This window comes from Limanda limanda, chromosome 16 (assembly GCF_963576545.1).
Source record: "Limanda limanda chromosome 16, fLimLim1.1, whole genome shotgun sequence".
NCBI lineage: Eukaryota > Metazoa > Chordata > Actinopteri > Pleuronectiformes > Pleuronectidae > Limanda > Limanda limanda.
Genome location: NC_083651.1, coordinates 3,390,611 through 3,404,910, shown reverse-complemented (window position 1 = coordinate 3,404,910; position 14,300 = coordinate 3,390,611). Strand labels below are relative to the sequence as shown.

Sequence of the window (14,300 nt, the reverse complement as noted above, 5' to 3'; positions counted from 1 at the left end):
GGTAACATTAGTAGCTGTAGGATTAGCAGAGAATATGCATTATGCTCTATTAACTACAAGTATAAACGTCATACTGTCTAGACTGGTTATTAACGAATTTTCTTTTCCAACTGAAATATATATAAACTGTATACAGTACGTTAGCTTTATCTATCAATCTAACCCTAACCCTAAGAAATATCAGATGTTAATAATACACAGAGAGCACTGTTCATAATTGTATGACACTTTATTGATAAACACATTTGAATAACAACCTGCTGTATTCGGCTTATACAAAAAACTCAAACAGTTCAATAAAAATCTATAGCTGACTATAAAAAAGTATATGAGACTATACAGTTCTGTACAAGATAGTTCCAACGTCACGATGGAGTAGCACGGCCACTTGAAGGGAGGAAAAACGAAATTTCGAGAACAAAGTCGTAACATTATGAGATTTTCACGAGACTAAAGTCGTACTTTCATGCCATTTGTAAATATCATCAGATCAGTTTGTCGCCTGCGATAAAATGAAGAATGTGGATCGTTCTGTTAAGTTAAACTCTAAGTTTCACAAAAAACAAAAATACATATTACTTAATACATATTTGGTCACATGAGCATCACATTGTCACAAGTTTAGAGAAGGAATGTGCAAGAGTCTATTCTGAGGAAAGAACCACACAGATATTGTCACTTTTGTGAAGGAGGAAATGTGGTCGACAGTCATCAGCCATTTAGGATCCAGAAGGCAGAAGTAATGGAACTCCTGCGAGCTCATTAAAACTCTACTCTAATAATATAACTTTTTCCCTCTTTCAGATTTTCTTAAAATGCTTTTTCAAAGGATGGTCACGTCGGTTTGTAAACTTGATAACTCACGCTGCGCTGAGCTGTGACCTCTGAACTGTCCACTTCTGTCTTCTGCTGCTTCTCTACAAGAGTTGTGACATGTAAGTATCATCATGTTGAAATGTAAACTCGTCAAACAAGTTTCCCCCCATTTCCTCAGTGCAAAGGTTCACTGATGGGACTAAAATGGTTTACCACCAACAAATGTTTGCGGCTTAAACCTGGTTAAATAACACAGAAAAGAATAGATCATAGTATGAAAAGGTATTTAGACATTTCAATGAAGCGCTCAAGGTACTTTGCAGATAATAATGACAACCGGCCCTTTCTTGTCCAATAGGTGAATCCCTGCAGTAAATGGTCTGAATGGTTGAAAGTTGTCACATGACGGTGGATGTGATTTCTGAGGACATGGACGACCTGCTGGCCCTCGACACCGATGCTCTCTCCAGGACGCCGGCCTTCCTCATGAGCTGCAGCAGCCTCCTCCGGAACTTCTCTCCCACGAAGGCGTACAGCAGCGGGTTGACGCAGCTGTGGAGCAGCCCGAGACTCTGGGTGGTGAACATGGCCTGATCCACCGCCATCCTCGCTGGGCAGCGGTAGGGAACTATCTTAGCCCTGAAAAACGTATCTGCCATCACCGCAACGTGGTACGGCGCCCAGCAGAGCAGGAAGGCCACCACCACGACCACGATCATTCTCATGGCTCGCTGGCGCTGGAAGCCCCCCCGGACGTGAAGGAGGCGCCGGATGGTGACGCCATAGCAGGGCAGCATGATGGCCAGCGGGACGACAAAACCCAGAGTGTGGCGGAGCATCCTGGTGGCCAGCCGCCACTCGTCGGCGATGTTGGTTTCGTAATGTTCAGTGCACGACATCCGACTGGAGTTTACTGAGGAGATAGAAGTACTGAGGAGGCCCGGCATGGACAGACACGCTCCGACCGCCCAGACGGCTCCACACACCCCCCAGCTGACCAGCTGTCGGTTCGCCCGGCGAGCATCCATGGCGCGCACTATCACCATGTAGCGGTCCATGCTGATGCACGTCAGGAAGAGGATGCTGGTGTAGAAGCTCAGCTCTTGGAGGATGGTGATGATCTTGCACATGGCGTCTCCGAACACCCAGCCCCAGGTGACGGAGACGGCCCAGAACGGGAGTGTGATGGCGAGCAGGAGGTCGGCGACGGCCAGGTGGAGGAGGTAGAGGTCAGAGGGCGGCAGCGCCTTGTTGCTGAGGCCAATCACCAGCCCCACCACCAGGTTTCCAGGGATGGCCAGCAGGAAGACCAGGATGTAGAACACGCCGACTCCAACCATGACTGCGTCCGAGGGGGAGAAGGAGTTGCAGGGCTGCGTCTCCTGGTCTAATATGAAGACCTCAGAGTCATTGTAGGTGAAGTTGAGTTGGTCGTAGATGAAGCCAAAGTCATCCAAAAAAAAAGATGATGATGTGTTTGGATCTGAGGAGAAAAACCAAGACTGAATGTTAGATATATATGAAATGATCGTTACCCTGCTACATAAACCTTAATTTAAAAATGTTACAGCCAGCAAATCACTTCTACCTCAAACCACAAAACATCTGTCCGTCTGTCTGTGGAAAACATATCTCATGATCGCTTCACCTTATTGACTTCACAAGTGGCGTTATGTGTGTTATTAGTGGCCCAGGAAAGTGTTGAACCAAGTCTGGTGTGATTGTTGGACATTTGATGTGTTCAACACGGATCAAAAAAAGACCAGCGGTGAGGGAGTCAGGCAGTGTGCTTTCAGTCTGTGGACAGTTGGACATGTCTTCTTCTATGTCTTCAGATGATTTTTGACACTCACAGGAATCTGCAGGTGCTGATCTACATCACAGCAACGACATGCACACAATCACTTCCTCTTTAGCCAGTTCTCCTCAATGTAAAAGCACGACGTCAGTTCTGTTGCTGCAATGATTCATATCCAACGTTCCTCCATGAAACAGCAGTGTAGATAAACCAGGTACTGTGTACCCTGTACAACACTCCGCTCCATATACACTTACTTCACATCATATGTGATATGTGTTCATATAAACCATATTGATATTATATATCATTTTATACAATAATATTGTTTTTTGCACACTCTGTCTACATATTCTTACACTCATAGTATATTATATTACCTATTGTATAGTCAAATACTTATATTCATACCTCTACTATATATCATATATTATATCATACTCTCTGTATATTCTTTGTATACATAAGTCTATATACACATATTTATACATGTGTACATGTTATAATTATTATTATTATATTACTATTATTATTATATATACTGTTGCTGCCATTATTACTATATACTGCTATTATATTGGTATAATTACTATACTATATATACGGTACTATTTTTATATACTGTCTAACAATAACATTACCATCATATCATCAGTACTATTACCATCATCTTGCCACTGCACCTTCTCTACCTATTTTATTTTATCTTGTGCTTCTGTTTTTTATTCTTTCTACCTCCAATATTTTTTATTTTATTCTATTGTATTGTATTTTATTGTATTCAAATATACCAGCTTCTATGACGACTTAATTTCCCTTCGGGGATGAATAAAGTAATCTATCTATCTATCTATCTATCTATCTATCTATCTATCTATCTATCTATCTATCTATCTATCTATCTATCTATCTAAACACAGTTTTGTAACTTCCCTCTGCACCAAAGACAGTTTTTAAAAAGCTCTGCACACGATGTCCGGCTCATAAACAATAAAAAGTGACAGTTTATTGTAAAAGTGTTTGAGGAGGACTCACTTATGACAAGGAATAATTCTGAAGTATCTCATGGAGCATTAACACAGGACAAGAGAACAGTCATATTTACAACAGGCACATCACTAGCACATTAAATGGTCATAAACCTGTTACACAAACCATTAATAAAAAATCCTCACTTCACAATGTATAACCAATCATATTTTCTACATTCGAAAAACAATGATTTTACATTACTGCTTTATCACAACCCTCTTTTACTCTTTTCAAAACTAAAATGCATCAAAAAAGAATATTCACACAATATTTCAATGAGGATGTTGAACAGTAAAAATCCCTTTGACCAGTTGTTTGCAACATCAACCAGTGAGGCATTAAGAACTAATCAAACTGTATTAAATAAATCAATCAATTATTATAAGTTATTATTGTAAGGATGAAAAACACTCACCAGCCATGGTTGTGTCTTCTCTACTGGAGGAAGCAACTTGTGTCACAAGGAGACAGGGAAACAACACTTGTGTTTCTCTACACTCCTCCCATCACTCTGACCGGGGGCTCATCTCCTCCCGACTCACATGCTCATTTAGATTTTGCTGAAAATTTCAAAAAGAGGAAAAAAAGACATGATAAATGTTAAGAAATTATTACAAATCTTTAAGGTATAGCTGGAATCTCCACACATCATATTTCTGTAGATGCTTTGTTCTTTAAACAGTTATTTGTGTCAGATAAAGATTTTCAAATTGTTAACATTGATTGCATTTGTCACACATTATATTCAGCACTTGTTCTGGGCTGCAGCCATGTTGCTTTATTTTAGCTTAGTTCATATTTTATATTTAACCTTCTTTATTCATCTCTGTCCTTAATCATATTTAATCTTAACCGTTTCTATTTGTTTTTTATTCACTTTCTACTTGTATCACGGCCTTGTCATCTGTGCCGACTACTATGCCAATCACCACCAGTTTGGTTATTCCTGAAACACACTGCTTCCCCTTTTAAAAATTCTCGAGCCACAACATCGTCTGAGTCATCGGTATCATGAGATGAGCTGCCCCCCCCCCGCCCCCCCACCTCACGTAGAATCGAAAGAGAAACCAAATCGTTCATGGATTTTAAAATAGACAGCGGACCAATAATCCGCAGATATTCAAGAGATGCAGTGAAGAATATAATAGAAATGTTAACGTCTGTGTGATGCTTGTTGTCGTTCACTTTAGATTTATAGAAAAAGCTACCACGTACAAAATTCTCCCCCAGAACTTTTGCAATATTAGATGCGTTGCTTGTTCTAGAGAACACAGCCCACGCAGGTTGTTGATGGGGTCAACAGGGAGAAACTGGACCTGCGTCAACATGTTGTGAATGTAAAACACCGCAAAACCACATGATTTGACACATTTCATTGACCAACGCTTCCACGAGAGGAAGTTCCCCGGCTCATGACACCCATGTGTTTTGACACATGAGCGACAAGCATCACATTTCCTGCCACGACTCTCCTGTGTTTCAATTCCCACTTGTCACAAGTCACTGCAGGTCTGTCATCATGAGGGGCAGCGGAAGCCCACTGACATGATTTGAACATATGGTTCTGAGGGGTGTGGGACTAGGGAGAAAATTAATGAGCGGGTTGAACACCACATCCAAACATGGTTCATGAGAGATTGAGATGAAAAAAATTAAATAAAGTCATAGCCCTAATTCAGTTTCACACTTATATAACAGAAAGTTTTGTTTCTTTTCTTCCCTCAAATCTCCCTTATACTTAAATGCATGTATTCCCTCTCACACCCACAGAACAAAGTGTCTTGTTTCTTGGAATACACCAAGTACACACTGAAGAGGAAGAACGAGCAAGGGCATTAAATGTGAAATCGGGGAACATGACCACACCGGGGTCACTGTGTTTAGGTGCTTGGTGCAACAGGATGTGAGGAGACAGGGCTCTGTACAATGCAACCCATTGCTTCAAAATGGAAATCTTAATGCAGAGGCTTTCAGTTTCAGAAAGCGTACGAGTCTTCATCGTACTGTGAGAAAGGAAGTCGTAGAAAGAAAAATGGTTCAAACTCATTTTGGAGCACCTGCCGTAACATATGAAGTTTATTTCTCCAACCACTAGATGGTGCTGCAGTATTAGGACACTTGAAGTTGGATGGGAAGCCACTTTTACATTTATGCAAGTGAACTGGAGTGCTTATTCAACCCTTATAGAAGGTTCATGTGTCAGGGGCTTGACTGTGGTGCTGGTGATACTTGTGGCAAAACTGCAAATTACAATACAAGTCAGCGTCAAAACATGATGACACGTTTATATCGGTATTCTAAAAATAAATATAAGTGTGGTATCGTCAAAACAGACTACAGAAAAGCAAATGTGGCAGCAAAATTACTGTAAAATTTATTTGGGTGAACCATTGTGCCAGTTTCTAACGTGGTCCCACCTGGATGAGTACAACTGATGGCAAACAAGGAAAACATGTCTTAAGGATGAAATAAAAACAAAAGAAATCAGTTTAAAAGTTCATAACTAACACCTGTCCTTTCCACAGAGTCACTTGGGATGCAGTTTGGCTACGAGAGGGAAAGACCCTTGTTCATTCAGTCCGAGAACTCACTCACTAACTTTAAGGCCTTTTCCCACAAAATGAAAAAGAAAAAAGCAGAAACGGATTTCCTGAACTAAATGACAGCCAAGTTTGTCCCCGACATAAATTAAGAGAAGAAAGTGCATCGAGTGTTCAAGTAGGGTGTGTCGTTCGAAGGAGGAAGGGTTATAGGACAGCGTGTGTGTGTGTGTGTTTGGGGGGTGGGGGGGGGTTACACTGGCACAGAACTGGCAGTTTGCAGTGATTTAAGAGGACGAGGCGGCCGACTGAGAAGGTCGACCGAACACTTCCTGCTCCTGCATCGAGTGGTGGATCACGATTTGACTTTGTTGGCCTGTTGAACAATAATGCAAATAGTCCCCAATTTAACTGGTTCTGTCTGAGAGTCACTCTAGGCTGTGATCGGGAAGGTTCAGAGTTATAATGGGGGCATGGGGGGGGGGGGGAATAAGGACATCCATTTGTTCCACCCCCTCAACATGATTACGCCCACTCGAGTCAGCCACACCTCAATCTCATCTTTTGGCACGGCGCGGGTCCCTGCCGTTGCTAATGGTAACTGAGGACTTTGGGGCCGTGGGGGGTCCAGACACCGAAGAGGTTGGTGCTCCGTTGCCGGGCGACCGACCGTTGGGTCGCCCGGAGTTTCCATACGTGGGGTCACGGGGGGGACCGGATGGCGGGTTGCTGTTGGTGGGGGTGTACGGTGTCATGGCACCATTACCTGTGGGGTCAGACACACGAGTGAGTACTGACACATGAAGAGACATCTTTAAAAAGGTTCAATACCAGTTTCCTGGTATTGTGTAATACTTTTAGAAATGTGTGTGTGTTATAAGCAGCACTCAACACTAAGGCAAGGCTATAAATCTGATATAAAAATGCTTATTGTGGCACCTCAGATTAAAATGCTTTACGCATGTACACTAGGGATGTCACGAGAACCGATACTTCTGTCCCAAGTCGATCAGTAACTAAATAAATGTGTGAACAGCGACAGAAAGGAACAGACTTGCTTGTGTGTAGGTGTGTTTGTACATGTGTGTTTCCTTTCAGTCATGCCGTCGTTCTGTTTTATAACGTAAATAATAAATTTTAAAAAAGTGTTTATTACTTGTACATAGCCACTGTTTTTTATTTGTATGTTCGTATAAAAAGGAGTGCACATTGAAGTAAATGGGATTTGTTGTTAAGTTTTTTGTCGTGATATTGAATTGGGAATCATGGAAAGTTCTTGGCAGCGGGACTAACTTCTAACTTTCTGGTATCGTGACATCCCTCATGTACACACAAAAGCTGTGAAAACTTTACATACATCTTTTTGCAGAACTGAAATCTAAACTCTAAAGTCAGATCTAAGGACTCTGAGGTTTCCTGGTGCCGTGCCGTGGTTATTTCTATAATAAGGACAGACGTTCTGACCTGGCTGGGCAGCTGTACCTGAATTCTGATTGGGCGGAGAGTTCCCCCTTTGGTTCTGGTCGGGTTTACCCTGTTACAGTGATGGAAGAGAGTTAGTTTATTACACCTTCTACAGAAGAGGCTAAAGTATTAATATAGGCCATCAGAGGTTTCTGTGGATACTCTGATGAAAGTATTGTGGTGATGTGATGCAAGTTGTGGGTGCAAATCTACTCACAGACTTGTTCTGGTTTGTTTGGGATTGCAGGTCTGGGTTTGGTTCACTGAAGTTGGGCACTTCTGAATACACCATACAGAACCTGGGGGGACAGAACAACAACATTCCAAAGATTAATCATGATCGTTGTGTGGTTTTTAAGTTTGTAGACGGCTTAAATAAGTTGAATAAACAGATAATACATTAAAAAACTGATTTGAACTCTTACAGAAACGGAAAACAACAAGACTAGTTTTCTCTGCAAGAGGCTGATGAGTGTGACTCAAAGCCAGAGACACTAGTTCTGTTATCAGACTGTTTCAGTTAAAACTTAAAGAGTCTTGTATAATCCTCTACATCAGGAGACTTGTGTCAACCAGAATTTGAAGCGTAAGAAAAAGTGTGTGCGAGCTACTCACTCTCCAATCTTCTGCAGATCTCCTCCTCTTCCAGTGTATAAAGTGAGGCATCCTTTCCATATGGATGCATAGCTGAGACAGAAATCAAATGTTAAAACTCATGCAAACAAAAGGTTACTTATCCTACATTTAATAAAACCAAGGGGCTCAGATGTATAACGACCTCTCCAGTGCTACACAACTACAGTGTGTGTGTGCATATAGACACTTGAATGCCCTTTTCAACAGATCTGTCTATAACAGGATTATGAGTGTTTCCACAGAATCAGCAAAACTTGAAGACGTAAAAACTTTTCTTCTGTTGTCTCAAGTTTAAAGATATAAACAGAAAGATCAGACGAGTCCATCTGTCACTGAGTGAATTCTCTAAAGTGACCGGGAGCCAGTGAAGGGAACTGGTCTCAAACTGGTAGTAAGTGCAGTAAACCAGTGTGTACCCTCTGGTGAGCTTGATGATGTCTCCGGCCTGGATGAGGCTGCCCAGCTCGTCCCACACGGAGATGGCGATGCTCCCGCTCTTGTCGGCCACTTTGCAGGAGCGCACCTCGTGGCCATCCTTCGTCTTGGTGACTCGTCCTGGATGGAGAGAACCACAACAAGTTACACGACACCGGACACAAGCTGCTGCTGGGATCTAAACTGGCGGCAGTAGACAATGACAGTGGACTATAGTGGATCTGATCTTGATGGTGGATCAGGATCTTGCTGGTTTCTGACCAGAGACTACGATTGAAGTTATCCTTCAATGGGATCCCATCCAACACATGTTGAAGTGTGTTCACGTGTAAATCATTTTATACAATAATATTTTCGTAATATAATCTTTTTGCACACTCTGTCTACATATTCTTACACTCATAGTATATTATATCATCTATTGTATAGTCAAATACTTATATTTATACCTCTACTATATATCATATATTATATCATACTCTCTATATATTCTTTGTATATATAAGTCTATATACACATATTTATACATGTTATTATTATTATATTTACTATTATTATTATATATACTGTTGCTGCCATTATTACTATATACTGCTATTATATTGGCATAATTACTATCATATATATAAATATATATTATGTTATATTATATACTTTATATACTGTACTATTTTTATATATTGTCTAACAATAACATTACCATCATATCATCAGTACTATTACCATCATCTTGCCACTGCACCTTATCTACCTATTTATCTTGTGTTTCTGTTTTTATTCTTTCCACCTCAATATTTTTTATTTTATTCTATTGTATTGTATTTTATTGTATTCAAATATACCGGCTGCTATGACGACTTAATTTTCCCTTCGGGGATGAAGAAAGTAATCTATCTATCTATCTATCTATCTATCTATCTATCTATCTATCTATCTATCTATCTATCTATCTATCTATCTAAGGACAGAGGATGTCTCACAATGTTAAAGCCCTATGAGACAAATGTGTGATTTGTGAATATGGGCTCTATACAAATACAATTTGATTGATTGATAACACATGTTGAAGTGTGTGTGTTTACATGTAATGGGAAACCAGTGCCAGTTGATTAACCAGTGCAAGAACCACTGCTGGTGCTGGGATCCCATCCAACACATGTTGAAGTGTGTTTACATGTAAATAGGAAACCAGTGCCAGTTGATTAACCAGTGCAAGAACCACTGCTGGTGCTGGGATCCCATCCAACACATGTTTAAGTGTGTTTAAGTGTAAATAGGAAACCAGTGCCAGTTGATGAACCAGTGCAGGAACCACTGCTGGTGCTGGGATCCCATCTACCACATGTTTAAGTGTGTTTAAGTGTAAATGGGAAACCAGTGCCAGGTGATTAACCAGTCCAAGAACCAGCAGCACCACCACTCACCTATCTCCAGCACGATGAAGACGATGTTCAGGTTCTTGGACCCGGGCTTTACGTCCTTCAGCAGAAACACGGCCTCGGTGGCGGGCGCTGCCATCAGGAGTCCGGCTGAGGAGTAGCCTACGTGGGCTTCCGTCCTGTCAGTGGGTCGGCAGCGAGGAGCTGGCTGTGTCGTCACTGTGGGTCGCTTGCTAGCTTAGCTTTAACACCCACCCTGCTAGCCGAATGCTAACCCTAACCCAACTCCTGGGGGTCGCTGGTGTTAACTGTCAATAAACACGCGGGCCACCGGGTTCTTTAAGTCGGGTACAACCGAGCCAGAGGCGGTTTAGAAAGCGTGACAGGCGGAAGAGAGGTGAACTATCCCGGGTTAGCAGCTAGCTAGCTAGCTCGCTACCTACTTGTTCTTTCAAGAGTCTCCCTGTGCATCTTTCCTTCCGCCACTATCAACATAATGGGCCGCTTCTTCCTTCACCCGGCACGGCTCGGCTCGATACGGAGGGGGGGATACCGTGCTAATAACAGCTGGAACAGCACTCTGCGAGCAATAACCCGAGTTTGATTAGAGTTTCGACAAATGGCGATCTGTTGCACCCCAGCTGGAGAACTCTCTGGAGCTCCTGTAGCACTCGATCATTCACATGAATTATATAATATAATACATCTTTTATATTATATAATAAAACGCCCAATCCGCCGCGTTCCCTTTGTGTTTTGCTGTTATGCTAACAGTGTTAGCTCTGCTAGGCTAGGCTCTTAAATGCTTTGTTTACACGACACCCCGGTGAGTCCCGTCCACATCGAGCTGTGCTGGTCCCAGTAGGGTCAGACTTACTGGTTATTTGTGGAGAAACCACTAAAGCAGGAAAACCACCATTTAAAAGTGACACACGTTGAACCCCTGATTTAAGAATGCCCCCAAATCTACGTCAGTGAGCGCGGCCGGTTGCTTATAAATGACTCGGCCGGTTCCATTATCGTCCTGAGGGAGGGGGGTGGACAGATATAGAAGATTCTATTCGCCTGTTTTTTAAACAATAGAACCACAAACCAACAATTACCGGTTGTGTTATTCACTTGTAATACAATGTGCGTGTGAGCAGTTTCTAGTTTTTTTTATAGAAAACAGAAATAAAGGTGCTGGTTTCAACTGGTTTCTACTGGTTTCGACCGAGTGGATTTGTAACAACGCGAGATTTGAGAGAACGCGAGATTTTAAGTATCGACGATGAAACTATGCGCAGCGTCGCGTTATTATTATGATTATTACTCGTTAATTGATTTATTAATGGCGTGTTACTTTGCTGGTGAAGTATTAATTAAACGTGGTCAGACATTTTGCGTTTTATCAGTAACTTATTGTTTTCTTACTGTATAAATATTGATGTTTTATGTCCAATTGTTGTTTTATGTTTTATGTACAGTGCACCAACCACACCAAGGCAATTTCCTATATGTTCAAATATATTTGGCGAAATAAAATAATTCTGATTCTAATTTTAACGTGAATTTACTTGTGTCTGTTTCCGGTGTATTTTTTTTAAGTGAACGGAAAAAAAACAAAAGTGAATCGTCACGAACAGGATTCGAACCTGTGCGGGGAAACCCCATTGGATTTCGAGTCCAACGCCTTAACCTCTCGGCCACCGTGACAAGTGTCTACATATGCAGACCTGAGATCATTTTAAACATCTCAAATAAACACAATAATTGTACGCGTTATTTTACAGTTTTTGAAGTTGTGTGTTTGTCTGCGTGTCGGTTGCAGCGGGGATTGTTGTGGAAATGGGAAAAGATGGCGGGTGGAGTGCAGTGTGTTGATCGAGCCACTAGGGGGAGACAAACACCGTGACATCACCACAACCCTCACCTGTTGAAACTGACACAAAACACCACGAACACGAGGGAGAAGCTTCAGGAAGACTGTGATTATAACACACAGCAGCTGAAGCATCGATTAACACTGAGATCAAATGTGCCTTTACTGTTGTGCATAAACATATACGACAAAAATAATGTCGTTTATATAAAATTGTCTTCTTCTCTTTGACTCCTGTTCGTTATTTTGAGTGAACTTTGTTGTCAAGTGTGGTTTTTGCTTCAGTTTTCTTTGTATGTTAGCAAAGAGCTACCCCCACAACAACAACAATATAATAGAATAACATGTAATATATGATATATATAAAACCTTCATTATGTTACTTATATCATTGATAGGATATATATATAGTAAACATATATAACATATGTGTTATAGTGACACATATGATATATAACACACTGCTATGATATGACACATGTGATATATATATTACATTCTGTTATGATATGACATATATGTATGAGAATTATATATTTAAAAAAGACAGTACAAAATTATTTGTCCTGTTTCCAAATAATTTGCATAGTAACCAGACGTTTGTGGAAAGATTGTAATTTTGTGATTACAAAACATGTGCAAACAGCACTTGAGATAATTCTCTAACCTGTTACCTACAGTTAAGTTCATTTATTTATTCATGTATTTATTAACTTACCACAGCCTAACCCCACAGGGAGCTGAACTTTATGATTCCTTGGTCAGACGGGATGAGTCACAGGGATCAGGACATAAGCTACCATCATTCAATATATGCAAAATGTGCGACATTTACTCGTCTCCTCTAAATAAAATAAAGACCACAATCCAAATCTGAATGTTATAAAGTTTTTATTGATGTATACAATACTACACTTTGAAGGGAAATTCCTGCTTGTCTACGAGATTGGTTGAGACAAGTGTGAGCAGGTGAACATCGAAACACTCGAGTGGCTGTGAGGGAAACTTCTTTGGTTTTAAGTGGGCGACTAGATTAACAGGCTTAAAACTCCAAACAAAGATATTAAACATCACTACCTTCGCTGTAGGTATCTCATGTCAGAGCTTTCCCAGCAAACAGTGGTCCTCACATATAATCCAGATTTAACAGTGATTTGAAGACAAAAGGGAAAAAAAATAGACATTTACACAAACACACGTGTCTAGATAATAATTTCTAGATATATTCTTTTAATAACAGCAGACAGGGATATCACCAAATTAACACACTTTTACATGAATAAGCAGAAAAACATCAGAGCCAGTCACATTTTAACCTCTGCGTTAAACAGAATGTACACATAAGCCTAATGTTTCTTTATTTTAGTTGAGTGATTTATACAAAAGAAGAATTAAAAAGAAAGAATCCTCAGACTTACTGAGTACATAGGGAACAAGTTGTTTACCCATCATATCCAAATAGCAGATTAGTGTATTACTTTGTCAAATAGTGTTGAAAATATATATCTAGCTATATCAAATGCACCATACATGTCTCTATCAGACGTCAATAATGTGATTTTCTTGCATAATTTATATGTAAGCATATTCATTTCTGCTCCGTCTAATTGAGAAGCAGAATAATGCATGTGGGTCATAGTGGTGTAACTGAAATATAGGTTCTCTGAATCTCGAGTGCCAGCAATTGGTTCCTATAATTTAAATTCTATGGTGTGACACATTGCATGCTCCTCTCTTCCAAGCTGCACAGGTGCAGAACACAAATACAAGTTTCCTTGGCCCCTGGTATCACTCGCTAAACTATTCTTAGGGAGTCACTAAACAATAGAAATCTATACCTAAGGCATGTAAAGCGTTAACTTTGTGCAACAGGAGGAAGGTCACTTTATAGAAACTTGCAGGTACAACTTCCAAACACGAGGCTGATTGAGAAAAATCCATTTGCACCTGCTTGAAAACTTAAATCCTCTCTTTCTGCAGTTTGTAATCAAAGCTTGAATATGCTCCGTAAAGTTAAAGCTGCAAAGAATTCCTCAGAACAGAGATTAAAAAAAAAAAAAAATCAGGAATGCTTTACTATCTCTCTTATCCACAAGAAAACACAGGAATCTATTCCATGAGGAGAGCAGCTCCTCATACCAGCTTGTGCAAGGTAGAGGCTCTTAAGGAGTGTCGGAGTGAATGCAAATGTTTATAAGATAGTGTTAAACATATAAGACTGAGCTAACTTTTCCCAATGCATTTAATGGATGCCTGAAAGTAAAATATGACTCATACACCCTAGTATTGCATAATAACTCAAAACAACTTTACAGATACATTTACTGTTTAAGAACACA

At 40.5% G+C, this 14,300-nt stretch overlaps 2 protein-coding genes and 1 non-coding gene across 3 annotated transcripts; all 3 read right to left on the bottom strand.

The window, feature by feature from the left end:
* Positions 1-232: 232 nt before the first annotated feature.
* On the bottom strand, positions 233-4,198 carry LOC133021710 (C-X-C chemokine receptor type 2-like). The gene is made up of 2 exons (XM_061088673.1): positions 4,062-4,198; positions 233-2,299 (listed from the first exon to the last, which is right to left on the bottom strand). Exons 1-2 carry the CDS (start codon positions 4,066-4,068, stop codon positions 1,215-1,217), a joined length of 1,092 nt encoding a protein of 363 aa, XP_060944656.1. The 5' UTR covers positions 4,069-4,198; the 3' UTR covers positions 233-1,214.
* A 1,799-nt stretch (positions 4,199-5,997) lies between these two features.
* nabp1a (nucleic acid binding protein 1a) lies at positions 5,998-11,054 on the bottom strand. Its single transcript, XM_061088329.1, has 6 exons — positions 10,146-11,054; positions 8,703-8,841; positions 8,266-8,337; positions 7,868-7,949; positions 7,669-7,720; positions 5,998-6,952 (listed from the first exon to the last, which is right to left on the bottom strand). Exons 1-6 carry the CDS (start codon positions 10,237-10,239, stop codon positions 6,744-6,746), a joined length of 648 nt encoding a protein of 215 aa, XP_060944312.1. The 5' UTR covers positions 10,240-11,054; the 3' UTR covers positions 5,998-6,743.
* A 659-nt stretch (positions 11,055-11,713) lies between these two features.
* On the bottom strand, positions 11,714-11,795 carry trnas-cga (transfer RNA serine (anticodon CGA)). Its single transcript has one exon. It is a non-coding gene; the product is annotated as a tRNA-Ser (tRNA).
* Positions 11,796-14,300: the final 2,505 nt, after the last annotated feature.

Excerpts from the sequence above, each read along its gene's own strand:
- nabp1a (XM_061088329.1), bottom strand. The coding sequence starts at position 10,239 with ATGGCAGCGCCCGCCACCGAGGCCGTGTTTCTGCTGAAGGACGTAAAG. Across the intron at positions 8,842-10,145 it reads CTTCATCGTGCTGGAGATAG|GACGAGTCACCAAGACGAAG; the intron begins GTGAGTGGTGGT and ends CTCTCCATCCAG. Across the intron at positions 7,721-7,867 it reads AAACAAACCAGAACAAGTCT|GGTAAACCCGACCAGAACCA; the intron begins GTGAGTAGATTT and ends TCACTGTAACAG.